Source organism: Alosa sapidissima, chromosome 18, assembly GCF_018492685.1.
Source record: "Alosa sapidissima isolate fAloSap1 chromosome 18, fAloSap1.pri, whole genome shotgun sequence".
Taxonomy (NCBI): Eukaryota; Metazoa; Chordata; class Actinopteri; order Clupeiformes; family Clupeidae; genus Alosa; species Alosa sapidissima.
The window spans coordinates 9,204,649-9,220,540 of NC_055974.1; the positions used below are offsets into that span (position 1 = coordinate 9,204,649).

General features: G+C 47.9%; 1 protein-coding gene across 1 annotated transcript in view; it reads left to right on the top strand.

Moving 5' to 3' along the window:
* The first annotated feature begins 506 nt into the window (after positions 1–506).
* The window catches only part of sema4f (sema domain, immunoglobulin domain (Ig), transmembrane domain (TM) and short cytoplasmic domain, (semaphorin) 4F), a 72,624-nt gene continuing 57,238 nt past the window's right edge, over positions 507–15,892 (top strand). The window contains exon 1 of the mRNA XM_042070366.1: positions 507–1,318. Coding sequence (XP_041926300.1) covers positions 1,231–1,318 — 88 coding nt within the window. The 5' untranslated portion in view covers positions 507–1,230. The remainder of the gene's footprint in view (positions 1,319–15,892) is intronic.

The window sequence follows — 15,892 nt, forward strand, 5'->3', positions numbered from 1 at the left end:
GTGATCGCGTTGTTCTTGTGCGGATTACACAGAGACAGATGGACACCGTGCCTTGTCTTAACCAAATCCTCTCTCACATCGCAGAAAAAGCAAGACCCTCAGGAGAGGACATATTAGGCTATCACTGGCCCTTTGCTTTTGTTGACATCTCATTCGTCACGTCGGCTTCCCCTACACATTTAAAATCACATAAAATAAAATCAACATAATTAAGGGATGAATTGTGTGTATCCTGTATCCTATGTCAGCCCAATATAGATTTAGAATAGAATTAACTATTGTAGGCTACTAATGAACTAAAACACACTAGTATAATCTATTTGTTTGAATAATAGTGGAATTAACCTAGTAATAATAAGCAACATTATTTAAATCAGTCCCATTTTAATATAACCTAATTCACTTCTACAGCTGTTATTGGAATAACATCATCAATATTTTCATAATCTGGCTGCATGTCGTGTTTTACCTGTTGTTTGTAGGCGTCGTTCCAAGCGGGCGGGGCAAGGAGAGATTTGACAGCGAAATCGGCTTCAGACGCTGTGTGTGTGTGTGAAGCATTACAGAGCCTGCCTGGATATCCGAGACGAATACGCGCTGATTGTAGTCTTCATTTCGCCAAAGAAAATATTCCACTGTCGGCTGTCTACGGGTTCTTCTTGACTTTTCAATTGCCGACTGATTGGACTATGTGGACTATGTTTCCGGAAATTTAAATGTAACCAAACCAAATAGCAGCCAAAGGGAGAGTGAGCGCTGTTGTGCGATAAAGGATTGTAGCTAGGGACGTCGCACTGACAAGCGCGTGTATTTAATTGCACTTATTTTAAAACATTTTCAACTTTTACTTTGCTTTGATATCCCAATTTTATTGTGGTTTCTGCCGTTCATTTGTTTCAATATTTGCACTTTTACGCGTTTTGTAGGCGAGGCAACTGCTTCTTGTGCAGAAGCCACCAACTGGCCATAACGGGACAGCTTTTTGGCCACATATGATCTCATTCATTTGCATTCTCACAATTTTGTGTTTTATTTTTTTTATTGTAATCTATCCGAATAACTAAAACACACTGCCGGGCGAACCGTGCCCCGGGACATTATCCAAAATAAGCGTTGCAATCGCACATTTGAATTCAACGTACCGCCTGGGAGAAGAATGGTTCGCAGCTGAGACCGATCACTGGACGGTAACCCCGGACCAATACTTCGTGTTGCTCTGATCCTCGGAACATGAAGGCGGCTGCCTGTCTCAACGCTGGGGTATTGCTGCTGTGTTTTCTCCTAAGCTCCTGGGCAGCCACGCTGAACGGCTATGGAGGTGAGTCCCGCACGGCACTCATGCACTAAATGGAGAGCCGTTGGAGTGTTTGACACATGAGCGTCTTTTGAAATAGGAGTAGGAAAGCAGGTGTTAAACCTGTGCGAGTGCGTGGAGTTAACAGGCTACTCAAAATATTATGGAACCCTTTAACCTATCCAACTACCTTACCAGTTACCTATCCAAAACGGACTCTTTTTGGTTATATGCACCAGTAGCCATGCATGAAGGGAATGCCAGGTGCTTTGTGTTTAGTGACAGGTGCAACGCTGTGTAATTTTAGTCATGTGATATTTATACATCATTCTTCATAAATATAAAGAAGTTTATTCATGTAATGGCACTTTGGATTTATAATAGCGTTCAACTAATGGACCAAAAAATGAAAATCGGCTTTTGTCCATTTTCCCCCTTTTTATTCTTTAGTTTCGTACATCCGCATATTATGGTTATACCAATACGAACGTTGCCCATCTCTCATGTAAATAGCAAGCCATAAATTGCATGGGCCATCATGGGAAGTTCTGACAAGCAGTTCTTTGTGCCACTGCCCTCACAGGGTCATCATTGCCTCTTATGTCCGATTCTCCACTCTATTCCTCCCTTTTCTATTTTTTTAAACGAATTTTCATGAATTAAGAGGCGAGCCATATGAAACTGGTCTGAAGAAACATAGAAACAAGTCCTAGGGCTTTGATGAGGCAGATGTTATCACTGCCCTATGACCGTCCTCTGCTTGTGTTGTGTCGAGGACAAATCTTAGCCATGTGACCGTGTTTACATGTGGACCAGTACATACACTCTGTATACGGGGTGAAATTGCGTCATGATGCCAAAGTGATACGCGTGTAGCTAACCGGCCGGAGATATTCCCTTTAAAAAAAAAAAAAAGATCAATGATAACGTCCCGCGACTGATACACTTGGCGTCCTGCTCAGTATCTATTGCATAACGCGGGGAAGACTTGACAGTTGTTTGCATGAAAAAAAGACTAGAGAACATCCCGCTCATTTGGACAATGCAAATCAATTCAAGCGTGCTTTTAAGGCCCCCTGGTCCGTGCAGATGTCGCCTGAGAAACAGATGCAGAATGTGACTTTTCATGCTCTCTTGTGAATCAAACATCTGGGCTAAAAGATGGGGGTGGGGGTTGTCTACTATGGGTTAGTTCTGCCTTTTCTTTTCGGAAAGATTTGTCATGCTTGGAGGAGGCTTTGGTAGGCTATATGCTTAGAAATGTATGAATGCCAAATTCCATCTGTTCACCTCCTATAAGATAGGCTATGTGTTTGAGCCACACAGAGAACACAATGAGGAAGTCTTAATTAAATCTCAATCATGAACCCCCCCCCCCCCCCCCCAATCAGATGCCCTTTGAATATTGCCATGGTTTCATGATTGCAGCAGCTTTTTGTAACTACCTCTTGAACACATGCAGTGCAATCAGGCATCACTGGAAACTTCCATAGCTCCATAAACAAGTCTGAGCTGTGTGTGTGTGTGTGTGTGTGTGTGTGTGTGTGTGTGTGTGTGTGTGTGTGTGTGTAGAGCTCTGCCCTGACCCCTAGTTCTTTACCCCACTCAGTTTCACTCGGTTAGCGGTGACTCTTAATAACTCTCACATGAACCCGATTAGCGTCCAAAAACACAATGGCTCCAAGAAACGGGCTCCCAGAGAGTTGTGACATTAAGGGGAGTTACTTTGTAGAGAACTCTCTCACAGCCAAGGGTCCTCAGAGCAACACACACACACACACACACACACACACACACACACACACACACACACTGCCCGGTCAGACTGTGTGTGTGAGACAAGGCTGAAAATGTGTGTTTGAAGCAGCGTAAAAGCAGTGTAATTCTGGTTGAGGTTTTCCTCGGATAGTGGCCAGAGCAAGTTGTTGGAGTTAATTGCAGCAGTGATAATTCTGATGAGGTTGTGAGTCATCATGACATCTTCTTGAAGGGATTTTGATCAGATTTTGGCCTGTAGGTTTTTACACACATGCCTGGTATTTTTGGTGTTAGTTTTCAGAGATAGTGTGCCATGGTCTCTCTCTCTCTCTCTCTCTCTCTCTCTCTCTCTCTCTCTCTTTCTCTCTCTCATACACACACACACACTCACTCACTTTGCTGTCATTAATTACTCCATTTTCTGGCCAGATGCATTACTGTGTTAGTATCCGTATCAGCCGTATTATTTTTCAATTCAATAAGGTCTAGATGTGAGACGAGTAGCTCTCCCACGAGAGTAATGGTGCTTGGAGAAGCGATTTCAGTCTTTCAGGATTTCAGGGATTTCAAGGGCAAGCATGCAAGGGGACATGTATGATGTGTTTGTGTGTGTGTGTGTGTGTGTGTGTGTGTGTGTGTGTGTGTGTGTGTGTGTGTGTCTTGAGGAGACAGAGCTTCTGATTTAGTCAATAGGGTGGGGAGGAGACCACCTCAGCACACACATATCGGGTCAAGACCTGGCATTCCCTAAAGGTCACTCACTCCCACTACATAGGAAACTGAGCATTGCCAGTCAGCAGAAAACCTTACGAAAACATATCTCAAATGTTTGGGCCCTCCTTTCTATGAAACCATGTATTGTCAGAAGCAAAAGGCCACCAGTAATGTACGCAGTACAGCTTAAATACAGCGCATTGAGCAACTCTGCATTAGCCTACTGTGGGAAGTTTTTCATCAGGGGTTAGGGTTTATGCTTACAGTGTCTACAAGTAAGCAGTCCTCCACACCCTCCCACGACGTCTTCTAGAATTTTCTCATCGCTTAAAAGGAATTAATGAGCTTTTTCTAAGCCTGTGGTTTGGCTTAGCTATTGTTAAAGAGCTACGTTCATTTTTTAAAAGGAGCAGCAACCCCGAGAGACTACAATAAATTGCATTTTTAATTCCACATGTACATTATAAAATGGGTTTTTGAGTCATACTTTCAAAGCACTGCATTGATTGCATTAACTTCTCTCAAGGACGACTTCATTTTAACCACAGGGTATTAAAAAACGGCAAGGTAAGCTTACTGTCGGGGGTTTGGCGGAGGCAAGGTGGAGCTGCTGGACTTGACCTCCAGACGATGACATGAAAGAGACAGACAAATAGGGTTGGGGGGTCAAAGGTCGCTGTGCCCCAATAGGAGAGATGCACAAGATTGATTTGGAGTGTCAGCATCCACGGATTCATATTCATGCTGGACCCCCAAATCTCACCTTAAGACCCGATCTGGCATTAACCACATCAGCAATCATTTTTAGTCTTTAGAGAATGGGTTGGGATGTATTCTCCTTTTTCATGGCCATGCTATTCATGTAGTTATTCACTTCACCAATATACCAACCTTTGGATCTGAATAGACCTGACCTAAAAGTATATTCAAAAAGATAACGGAATTGGTTAAAAAAAGATGAAGGGTATCGCTATCTCACCAATGTCAATACTGAATTCATTATTTCTATTTTCTGCCCTTGCCACGTGTGCTCTTTAGCTTCGCTAGTCTGCCTTAGCGCTGATTCATTTCACAGAGAGCCATCTGTTCAATCATTGTATAAAACGGGGGAATGGCTGGAGCCAGAGAGAGAGCATAGTGTCCGAGGCAGGAGTGATGTTTACTCTCCGTCTGTCTCTTGGACAGAGCACGGTCTGGGTGATCTATAATGACGACGAGGCCGTGTACAGGCACGCTCTGAGTGTTTGTCTGAGGGTGTTCGGAGTGGGGGTGGTGGTGTGGTGGGAGTCGGGGTTAGAGTTGAATGATGTGTGGTCCCCTCAGCATCTCTAATGTCTGTAATGTAATGGAGACTTGGGTGGATGTTCGAGGGGTCATCGTGTCAGTCGTTTTCTCATAAATACACATGTTCTCTCTCTCTTTATATCTCTTTCTCTGTCTCTCTCTCCCTCTCTATCTGTCACTGTGTTTGTTCTGCACACACACACACACACACACACACACACACACACCATTATTCATCTGGTGTTGGCTCAGTGCAACTGTAGAGTTCTTCTGTCTAGTGCAATGCCTAGCAATGCAGCTCATGTGTGACACTTCTTTTCATTATTCTTTTCATTATTATTTTGTGTGTGTGTGTGTGGGTGTGTGTGTGTGTGTGTGTAGGCCTACATATCAGAGGGACATTACAGATGCCCTGTACTGTATACACATTCCAAACGCCCGTGACTGCGTACAACAGCCTTTACAGTAAAATATCACCGTGTCCGATCTCTAATCCATCTTTTCCTGTCACGATCTTAGACACCCAGTCTTCCATTCACACACGAGAGACTATTGTTGAACTGAGGAGAAAAGGCGTGTGCCTACCTGGCGTGGGCACGGAAAGGCATTGTAGTGTGTCTTCTAAAGCTGTCCATGCCGTGCCACACTGGTAGTAGTGGCGTCACTCGAGTGGCATAGCTGGCACTTCTGTCATATTGCTGAAGGCTGTGGCATTTAAAGATGGAATGCCGTGATAGTCCAGCCCTCCCACTCACTCACTCGCGCTGCGTACGCGGCCGTGCCAAAGCGAAACTACTGACTGACCTACTCTCCGCTGTTTAGTCAGCATTCCTCGCCATAGTGAATTGATGCTACTCCTACTCGCCGGTTAAGGGAAGAAAATGAATGAGCAGAGAGAGAGAGAGAGAGAGAGAGAGAAAGCAAAGTGAGCAAAGTGAAAGTTGTTGAGGACAGGGAGGTGTTTAGCAAGCTTTGGGTAACACTGAGGGCAGTGAACCATATACTGTAAACTAACATGAACTGGAGATGCGTGTGTTTGGGTGTGTGAATGAGTCGGGATGCCTGTGTTGTTGACGTAGAACTAGCCTTTGAGGAGAGGTTCTCATGTGCCCCCCCACCAGTGACACACACACACAAACACACATGCAGACACACACACACACACACACACACACACACACACACACACACACACACACATGTAGATGCACACACACACACATGCAGAAACACACACACACACACATGCAGACACACACACACACACATGCACACACACACACACATGCACACACACACACACACACACACACACACACACACACACACATACACACACACATACGTACACGCAGACACAGCAGGCTGGGGTCCCCACTGAGGGGGAAATAAGCGGGTTGGTTGGGAAAGGAAGTGGTGTTGCTGAGCCAGCCCGTCACACGCTGGGGGAACTCTGCCACTACTCAGCGTCTGCACTCCTGTAGGTGGGGCAGGGCACACACACATGCACACACACACACACACACACACACACACACACACACACACACACACACCACACACACACACACACACACACACACACACACCTGGCCATAAAAGCCCTTCCTCAAACCATCAGGGTGGGTGTGTCTCCCACTGTGTGTGTTAGTGTGTCTGTGTGTGTGTGTGTGTGTGTGTGTGTGTGTGTATGTGTGTGTGTGAGAGAGAGTATTCCTGTAAGAGAGCAGGGTTACTTCCCCTGTTTCTATGTGAACCTGAGCGACGCGGACTCCTGGCTTAATGACAGTGCAGTGCAAACACTCACTCCAATAAATTATCAATAGGATTGAGTACAGGAAGCATGTGGGCGAGAGAGCAGTGGAGCATGTGTGTGAGAGAGAGAGAGAGAGAGAGAGAGAGAGAGAGAGAGAGAGAGAGATGTGGACATTCTGACAGAGGGGTGGGACGTTGTTGATTTGAATGAGTGTGCAAAAGGAGGGTGGATGGAGGAAAAGCCGAGGCTGCAGTGCAGTCAGGTGCTGTTTTCTGGCTCCCGATTCGCTTCTCTCTTCCCAGTCCCAGCTCCGGTAATAAATTCTCCTGGCTCTGGTGGCGCATTTCACAGAGAGAGAGAGAGAGAGACAGAGAGAGAGAGATAGAGAGAGACAGACAGACAGAGAGAGAGAGAGAGAGTAAACGCCACGCCGCACCAGTCCATATCTCCCTGCCACCGGCCAGCGGACAAATCCATTTCCAACTGGTCAGCTGGTGGCCCTTATCACCTGCTGCTCCCACTCATGAATATTAGATTCGGCCCGCAGTCGGTGAAAAATGAGCCCCTTCAGCGGAGCGAATTGGCCGGAGCTCCGGCTGGCGGCCGCGGCCGCCTCTCTCACCCAGAGCCGGGGCCGGGACAGGGCCAGCGCAGCCAGGCCTGAACACAGCGGCTGGTGAGAGTGTGTGTAGTGTAGTATTGATCTGGGAGCAGTGAGATGGGGTAGTATTATGGTGCTGATAGCGGGGCGTGGTGGTAGAGGAATCCCGCCCCACCCCCCACCCCCTATCCCCAGACGCACACACACACACACATACACACACACACACACACACACATGCAGACACGGGTGTGCACGCATCGATCTGTTTACTTGAGCTGGGGCCAGGCGGCCGTAAATGAAGCAGCCCGTGTTCAAGGGACAGGTTTTTCCCTCAATCAGCACTCTGTGTTTGTCCTCTCTTACTCTCTTGCCACCCCTCTCTCTGTCTCTGTCTCTCTCTCTCTCTCTCTCTCTCTCTGTCCCTCTCTTTATCTGTCCCTCTCTTTCTCTCTGTCTATGTGGATGTGTTTTGCTCTGTCGTTTTTTGGGGTCAGCTCCAAGCTCGGCTGTGCCAGTAAGGAAGCTTGGCAAAAAAAAAACTGTAAAGAGCATTCAGCTCTTAATGGCAGGAAGCAGCCTTGGGAAAGAACAAAGGAAAACTGTGCAGCCCATGCGCGTGCACACACACACACACACACACACACACACATACACACACGCACACACACACGCACACTGACTGACACAAATCCTGTATACACACACACACGGACACACATCCTGAATACACACATGTGGACACAATTCTAACACACTCACGCACACACACACACACCCACACACACACACAGACTCACACATGCACACTTACTCACATCCTGAGTACACACACAGTTCTCCAATATAAACACACAGAAGTGCACAGACACACACCCTCACACACACACACACACACACACACACACACACACACATCTCAAATACACCCACATCTCAGACATACAGTACAGATCTCAAACTCACAGACACATTTACACATACCCTCTCACACACACACACACACACACACACACACACACACACACACATACACATACACACACACACACACACACACACACAGAGAGACTCATGCACACACTCTCCCCTGTGAAGAGCAGAAGAAAAGGCCTGGCATGCTGTAAACATGTTGAAACTGTGTGGCTGCTGGGACAGAAAAGGTGTGTGTGTGTGTGTGTGTGTGTGTGTGTGTGTGTTGGGGAGGGGGGGGGGGGTAAAATCAAACCCTCATTAGGTCCCCCTCACCCCCTTTCATCCCACGCCTTACCATCGGGGCGTAATTGGAGGCTGAAGGTGGTAATTAAATCAGGACAGCCTCATGAAAAAAAATGGGGAAGGGCTTCCAGTCTTCCAACACTGAGCTTTTGTGTGTGTGTGTGCGTGCATGTGTGTGTAATAGTATGTGCGTGTGTATGTATGTGTATACATGCATGTGTGTATGCACGCACATGTGTGTGTGTGTGTGTGTGTGTGTGTGTGTGTGTGTGTGTGTGTGTGTGCGCGCGCACCTCTGTGTGTGTGTGTGTGTGTGTGTGTGTGTGTGTGCGCGCGCACCTCTGTGTGTGTGTGTGTGTGTGTGTGTGTGTGTGTGCGCGCGCACCTCTGTGTGTGTGTGTGTGTGTGTGTGTGTGTGTGTGTGTGTGTGTGTGTGTGCGCGTGCACCTCTGTGTGTGTGTGTGTGTGTGTGTGTGTGTGTGTGTGTGTTTTGCGTGCATGTAATGTATGTGGGCTGTTGTTTTTTTTCTTCTTTTCTCCACTAAATTTGGTTCACTCTACACCCCCCTTGCTGATGCCACTCAAGGCAAGGCCATGTGTAAGTGAAGTCTGAGTGGAAAGCCAGACCTCTGTGGGCTGCTGCCACCATAACACCCCCACCCCGCCCCACCCCACACCCCCCGTCTGTGCCCCACACACTTGTGTGTGGTTTCCATATAAAAACGGGGGAATAAAAAATAAGAAGAACGACTAAAAAACGGATGGTGTGTGTGTGTGTGTGTGTGTGTGTGTGTGTGTGTGTGTGTGTGTGTGTGTGTGTGTGTGTGTGTGTTTTCTTCTTTCTTTCTTTTCTCTTGCGGTGCTGATGGTCACCAGATGCTACTGTATTCAGAGCTCTTGCCAAATGCACCCGGTCTGCAGACACGTCGCTCTGAGATGACTTCACCGCATCGATTTATCGTAGCTAATCTTGGACTACGGCCAGCGGGACATAGAGGGTTACATAAAAGAATATTAATCCCAGAATATCAAAATAACGATCAATATGTGTGTGTAGGGGGGAGGTGTATGTGTGTGTGTGTGTGGAGGGGGCATTTGTGTATATATTGGTGTTTGTGTGTGTCTTATATGTGGGTGGACACTGTGCTGGCACACATCTGTATGAGAGTGGGAGTATGTTTGTGTGTGTGTGTGTGTGTGTGTGTGTGTGTGTGTGTGTGTGTGTATGTGTGTCTGTATGTGTGTGTGTGTGTGCATGTACTCCCATGCCAGCTCCGTAATGGTGTTTGTCTGAGACTCTCCGAGCACTGAGCGTCTCTCTCCTCTCCTCTCCGGCGGAGCTGCATTATCACACACACACACACGCACACGCACGCACACACACACACACACACACACGCACACACACACGCACACACACGGCCTCCATTATCATAATTGAAGCGCAGTGCGGTGCGGTTGCCAGCCCAGAGGCCCGGGCCTGATGGAGTGCAGGGGGGGGGGGGGGGGCGAGCACCGGAGACCAGATGAGACGACAAGACGAGACGAGACCAGATGAGACGAGATTGGAGTCTGAAAGCTGATAAAGCCACGGTCCCCTTTGATCCGCCACCATGACATCACACACAGCACATATTAACTAAGAGCCTTATCGAAAAATGAGAGAGGAAGGGAGAGTGCCAAAAATTGTTGAGAGTGCTTAAAATTGGGCAGGGGGGGGGGGGGGTGAGATTGGTTGGGGAGAAATTGTTGAAAAATGTAACTAACATCTAGAGGGAGAGACAGATAGATGTTGGATAGACAGACAGAGAGATGGAGAAATGAGTGTGGTGGACCGAGACTGTTCATCATCAGAAAGGTCGTGTAGGGGGGAGGTTTGGGGACGTGCGGCCGGCCAGCTGGACAGATGAGACGGGACGAGTGAGCGGGACTAGATCAAAACGTCGGCCAAAGCCGCCTGTAATCATGTGTGATTCGGGGCCAGCCCGGCGTCAGCCGCTAATAGGATTGCCTCGCACGGAGGTCTGGTCCTGTCTGACCAGACCCTCAAACAGGCACATTATCTCTCCCTAAAACACACATAAGCCCACAGAGTTATCACACCAACCCCTACACACACACACACATGCATGCACGCAGGCACACACACGCTTTGGCTTATAGCCGTCTAGTGGCATGCGATATCAGCCACTTTATCTAATGAGGATTTCTTTATTGAAGAGTACATTCGGCTTAGTTTGTGTGTGTGTGTGTGTGTGTGCGTGCGTGTGTGCGTGCGTGCGCAAATGTGTGTGCATGTTCATCACTGTTCCTGTTTGTGAGTATATCTGAGTGTGTGCACTTCTCTTTGTTTGTTCTTTTGTTTGCTCATGATGCCATATACTTCCTCTGACATCAGGTGAGGTATTTCATTATTTATGGCCATCATTATTTGCCTTCAGGGTGCGCATGATGGTGATGCTAAAGTTGCCGCAACGTAACGTGTTGACTAATGCCATTTTATGGCCCTTACCTGTGTGATCTGGCCAGCTGTCATTCCCCATTGAATGTCATCTCATATGACATCCCCCTCTATCTGTCTGAACAGGCTATCTCTTGTGAAATCAGAACAAGAGATTAAAGCACTCATCCTGGCCACCTTATAGAATGGAAGTTTCATATTGCGCCATATATATTGTGAAATGTGAATATTATATTGGTAAAGAAGTAAACGTGCCCAGAGGATTCTGTTTTGTCATGATCAATTAAGTACATGAGCGTATGTTGTGGCGCTTAGCATTTCACTGAGGGATTTCCAGCCCTGTAAACAGCTTGAGTTCCTGTGGCTGGGTCCCTGGTAGGGGCCCTGTGGTGAGGGCATTAGCTTACACACACCAGATGGGCCAGCTCGCAGCTGCGTGTGTGGTCATTCAGTCCGTCAGTCAGTCGTCAGTTGAGAGAGCCTGTGTGATGGCGGTATGGTCGTCCACATGTGCTAACAGGAAGCACGCTGCGCTAACAAGAGCAGGAGCAGCAGCAGTAGCTTCCAGTAGCTGTGATGAGTGGGTACACCACCAGGCCGCGGGCACTGTGGACGGTTTGTGTTTGAAGTGGTCAGGGTAGGCTGGCAGGACATGAAGGACACCCACAGGGCTGAGGAACCTGAGAGGCTCTCTTGTGGAGGCAAGCGATGGCTGTTGGTTGGTGTTTGGGTTTTGTATGTTAGTGTGGCTATGTTGTGTGGAAATGAATGGTGGCATCAAGTTTGTGTGCCCAGTCTTAATCTGGTTTGTATCATTACACCCCATCTCTATCCCGCGCGTGCACACACACACACACACACACACACACACACACACACACACACACACATATGCATTCACTCGCTCATTTACTCACAGAGAGAGAGAGAGAGAGAGAGAGAGAGAGAGACTCATCTCCAGAAGGTCTGCCTACATGCACAAAAGGCCACATATGCAAGCACAGATGCCTTCTGTCCCTTATGTTACCATGACGTTGATTACAGATCAACACGAGTGAATATGTGTCTGCTTGTCCCAAAAGGTCACTGTGGTTACGTGTCATGACATCTTCTCAGCACAGCAGTGAGTCTGTGGAAGAAACCTCATTCCCCCACCAACCCCATATGGGTTAACAGGCAGGCCAAACAATCGCGGCTCAACAAAACTGAGATCCTGTTGGGGGCGTTTGGTTCAGCCCAGTTCCCTGAAGTTGATCTGGACGTGTCAGCAGCGGTGGTGATAAACACACTGACACGCCACCAGCCCTCTGCTAGGCTTCATGCTATAGTGTCTGAGGGAGTTGGACAAATAGCCAGAGTAGCAGTTTCCAAGACATTTATTTAGTGTAGTGTAGTGAATCTGTTTTTTAAACGGAAATCTCCATTGACGCTCAGTGTTAGTCCAGGAGTAAGCCTAATTTATGTAGAGGAAAACGGCCCAGTTAAACATGACAGATGTTTTTTTTATTGTTTTATGAGCCTCTCTCTGCTGTTAAACTGATAGGATGGCCGGTTGGGAGTGTGGTAGCTCCAGCATTGGCCTCCAGTCTTATTTTTGCTGTGCTGGAGCCTATGCCCAACCCTGTATGAGGAGGATATGGGGACGAAGCATGACTCAGCTTCTCAAGGACTAGTTCCCTACAGCTCCCAGTAGACACGGGGTGATAAGGGCTGACGTGTAACACCAGAAGTCAAGATAGCTGCCTCAGCTCTTTTTTGTTGTGTCTCAGTGTTTTTGGTGAAGAAGACATGAAAGGGTGTTTTGTTTTGTTTTTTTATCTGTACTGTCCATATTTGATTCTGTGCAGAAACTGAGCAGCCCCTATTTTGCAGTCACTGACGCCATGTTTCTTCTCCATCCAGCGTGAGCCTCCATCCTGCATCACAGAGCAGAGCCCAGGGAGGGCATTAAGGGCATTAAGTGCGCGGTTCAAAAAGTCACCCCTTTGTTATTTCCATTTGCTGCATCCCCATTTGCAGTAGCCGGTGGTCGTTACTCCGAGGGAAGTACTGGAGAGTCGAGTCCTTCGAAATGGGCTGCTGGAGGAAACGAGGTCTATTGAAAATCCCCCTTACCTCCCCTCCACACACACACACACACCTCCCATTTAGCTATTATAGTACTTAACTCATAACAATGCAGTCAGAGCCCCCCCCCCCCCCCTGAAGTGGAAGTGTTTCTGTTGTACAGTATGTTCTAGTGCGTTTCTCAGTAATGTTATGCTCTACAGTGCTTGCGGTTGCTTTGGTGGCCTTTACTGACCTCAGTGGCTCCCACAGACAAGCACAGAGATGGTCGGTTCGGCCCGCGCGGCCGTCAGGGTCGATACACATTAAATGATCTGCCATGGACTAGCTGTTGGGCCCTGGAGGGGGATGGACATGGCTGCTCGTGGCGGTCGGCTTATAGCGCAGAATCACACTGAGTGATAAACGCCCCCCACACGAGTCTGCCTGGGCTCCGTCCGAGCTGTTCGTCAAACTGACGACCCGCACCGACAGACGGCCACGAGTTAGCCAAGCACAGCGGATTGATCCGTCCATTTTGAAAAGGGCAGTTTGAATAGTGTCCTTCTCCCCTGATGCAGGAGCAATGGCAGCTGCTAGGGTCCAGTCGTCTGCAGAGCGGGAGACTGGTACAGTCAGATCTCCGTGCCTCTGCTTTGCGTTTTGCATGCCCGTGCCAGGCCTAATTGTTTTCTGTTCGTTAAACATGTTACGGAGGCGGTTGGCATCAGTGAGTTATTTTTCCATGAATGGGCCTCACTGTTGATGTGAATTAGACTGTTTACCTCCATCCTCTGCCCCTTCCTTCCTCCATCACTCCCCTCCACCAGCCAAACATCCACCCCCCACCCCCTCCCCATCGCTCTGGGTCTTGTCTCATTGGCCCCGGTTGGTGTTAATGTACTGCGTCAGAGCTCTGTGTCCAAGGGTACCAGGCGATCGCGCTTGGCAACGAATTAATCTCTCTCAGCACTGTTAGTTCTGTGTGCCAGTGTGAGCGAGTGTGTGTGTGTGAGTGCGTTTGATCTTTGTTGAGAGGCCATAAAGTAGATATAAGCGATAGGCGCTTGCTTTCCTTCTGAAAACTATTTCAGTATGCGGCAGGGAGATAATCCAACTTTGTGGACTCATTTGTTGAGTGCTCGGCTCTAATGCTGTGGAGATGCCTTCTGGAGGAGCATGAGTTACACAGAGTACAACACGTGTCTGTGTTTATCTTCTGGGTGTGTGTGTGTATGAGTGTGTGTGTGTGTCATGTGTGTGGGAACATGTAGAGCTGACAGCTGACTTCATCACAATAACAACTTATGACAGCTCACCAAAAGGTGCGCTACACCCCTCTGTCTATCTCTCTCTCTCTCCCTCCCGCTCTCCCTCCCTCTCTCTCTCTCTCCCTCCCTCTCTCTCTCTCTCTCTCTCTCTCTATCTATCTATCTGTATACTGTTGATAGTTACATAACTCTTCTTCTACTTCTTCTTGTCTCCATTCAGCGTTGAAATGGGTTTTCCATGCGTGTGTGTGTGTGTGTGTGTGTGTGTGTGTGTGTGTGTGTGTGTGTGTGTGAGAGAGGAAGAGAAAGTGTGTCATTTGGGCCCAGTGTCAGCACAATCATGATAAGCTGATGATAAGCCCGACCCAACACAGCCCTAACTGTGCAGAAATACCTGCAGAGTAAACACCGTTTTCTTATAATCAGCCTTCTCCTCCGACACACTGTCACCCCCCCCCCCCCCCCCCCCCCCATACACACACACACACACACACCACTATCACCACACACAAACACACGGAACATTTCCTCAGCTTAAGTAGGCCACCAAGTAAAAGGTTGTTTCGGGGGTGGACAAAAGCTGACTCCTGTTTGTAGTGTGTTCTCCCGTAGATCACACAGCCTGCCACTCACAAAATCGCTCACTGCACAATGAAAAAGACCTCGAGAGGGACACACTTTACAGCCAACCCACACACACCCAAACACGCCTCATAAAACCTAGCTGTAAACTTATATAGTCTTACACATGTAAAAACACACACACACGCACATACACACACACACACACACACACACACACACACACAGTCTCACCCACAAGTTGCCAAGAGTGAGCTCAGTGTGATTAATCTTGCTGTGTGCACCTTCACTGGGTGTGAACAAGTTGGGGTGCCATCACTCGCAACAGACAGAAACACTGTTCAAATACAGCAGGCCTTCACTCTTTCTCTTTCTCTTTCTCTTTCTCTTTCTCTTTCTCTTTCTCTTTCTCTTTCTCTTTCTCTCTCTCTCTCTCTCTCTCTCTCTCCCTCCTTCCCTACTCGTTATACTACCATTCACCACTTAGTGTAGTACCCTAGATGTACACCCTATAGTATTTGTTAATGTCACAAAGAGGTATTTCCCAATTCATCATGCCCTCCTCACACAATCAAACCCCCCACCCCCCCCTACATGCACACACACACACACACACACACACACACACACACACACACACACACACACACACACACACACACACACACACACACACACACACACACACAGTATTAAAAGAGGAATATCATCTCATGTCCTCTAGATACGATTAGGGGATCTCTTGACCCAATTTTCTCTGGCTTGCAATCCCCCTTGCTGCCCCCTCCCCTTGTGTCAACCAGCTGCCCTCTTCCAGGACAGTCCCTCAGTCCCATCTCTCTCTCTTTCTACTTCTCTCTCTCTCTTTCCCTTCCTCTCTCTCTCTTTCCCCTTCTTTCTCTCTTTT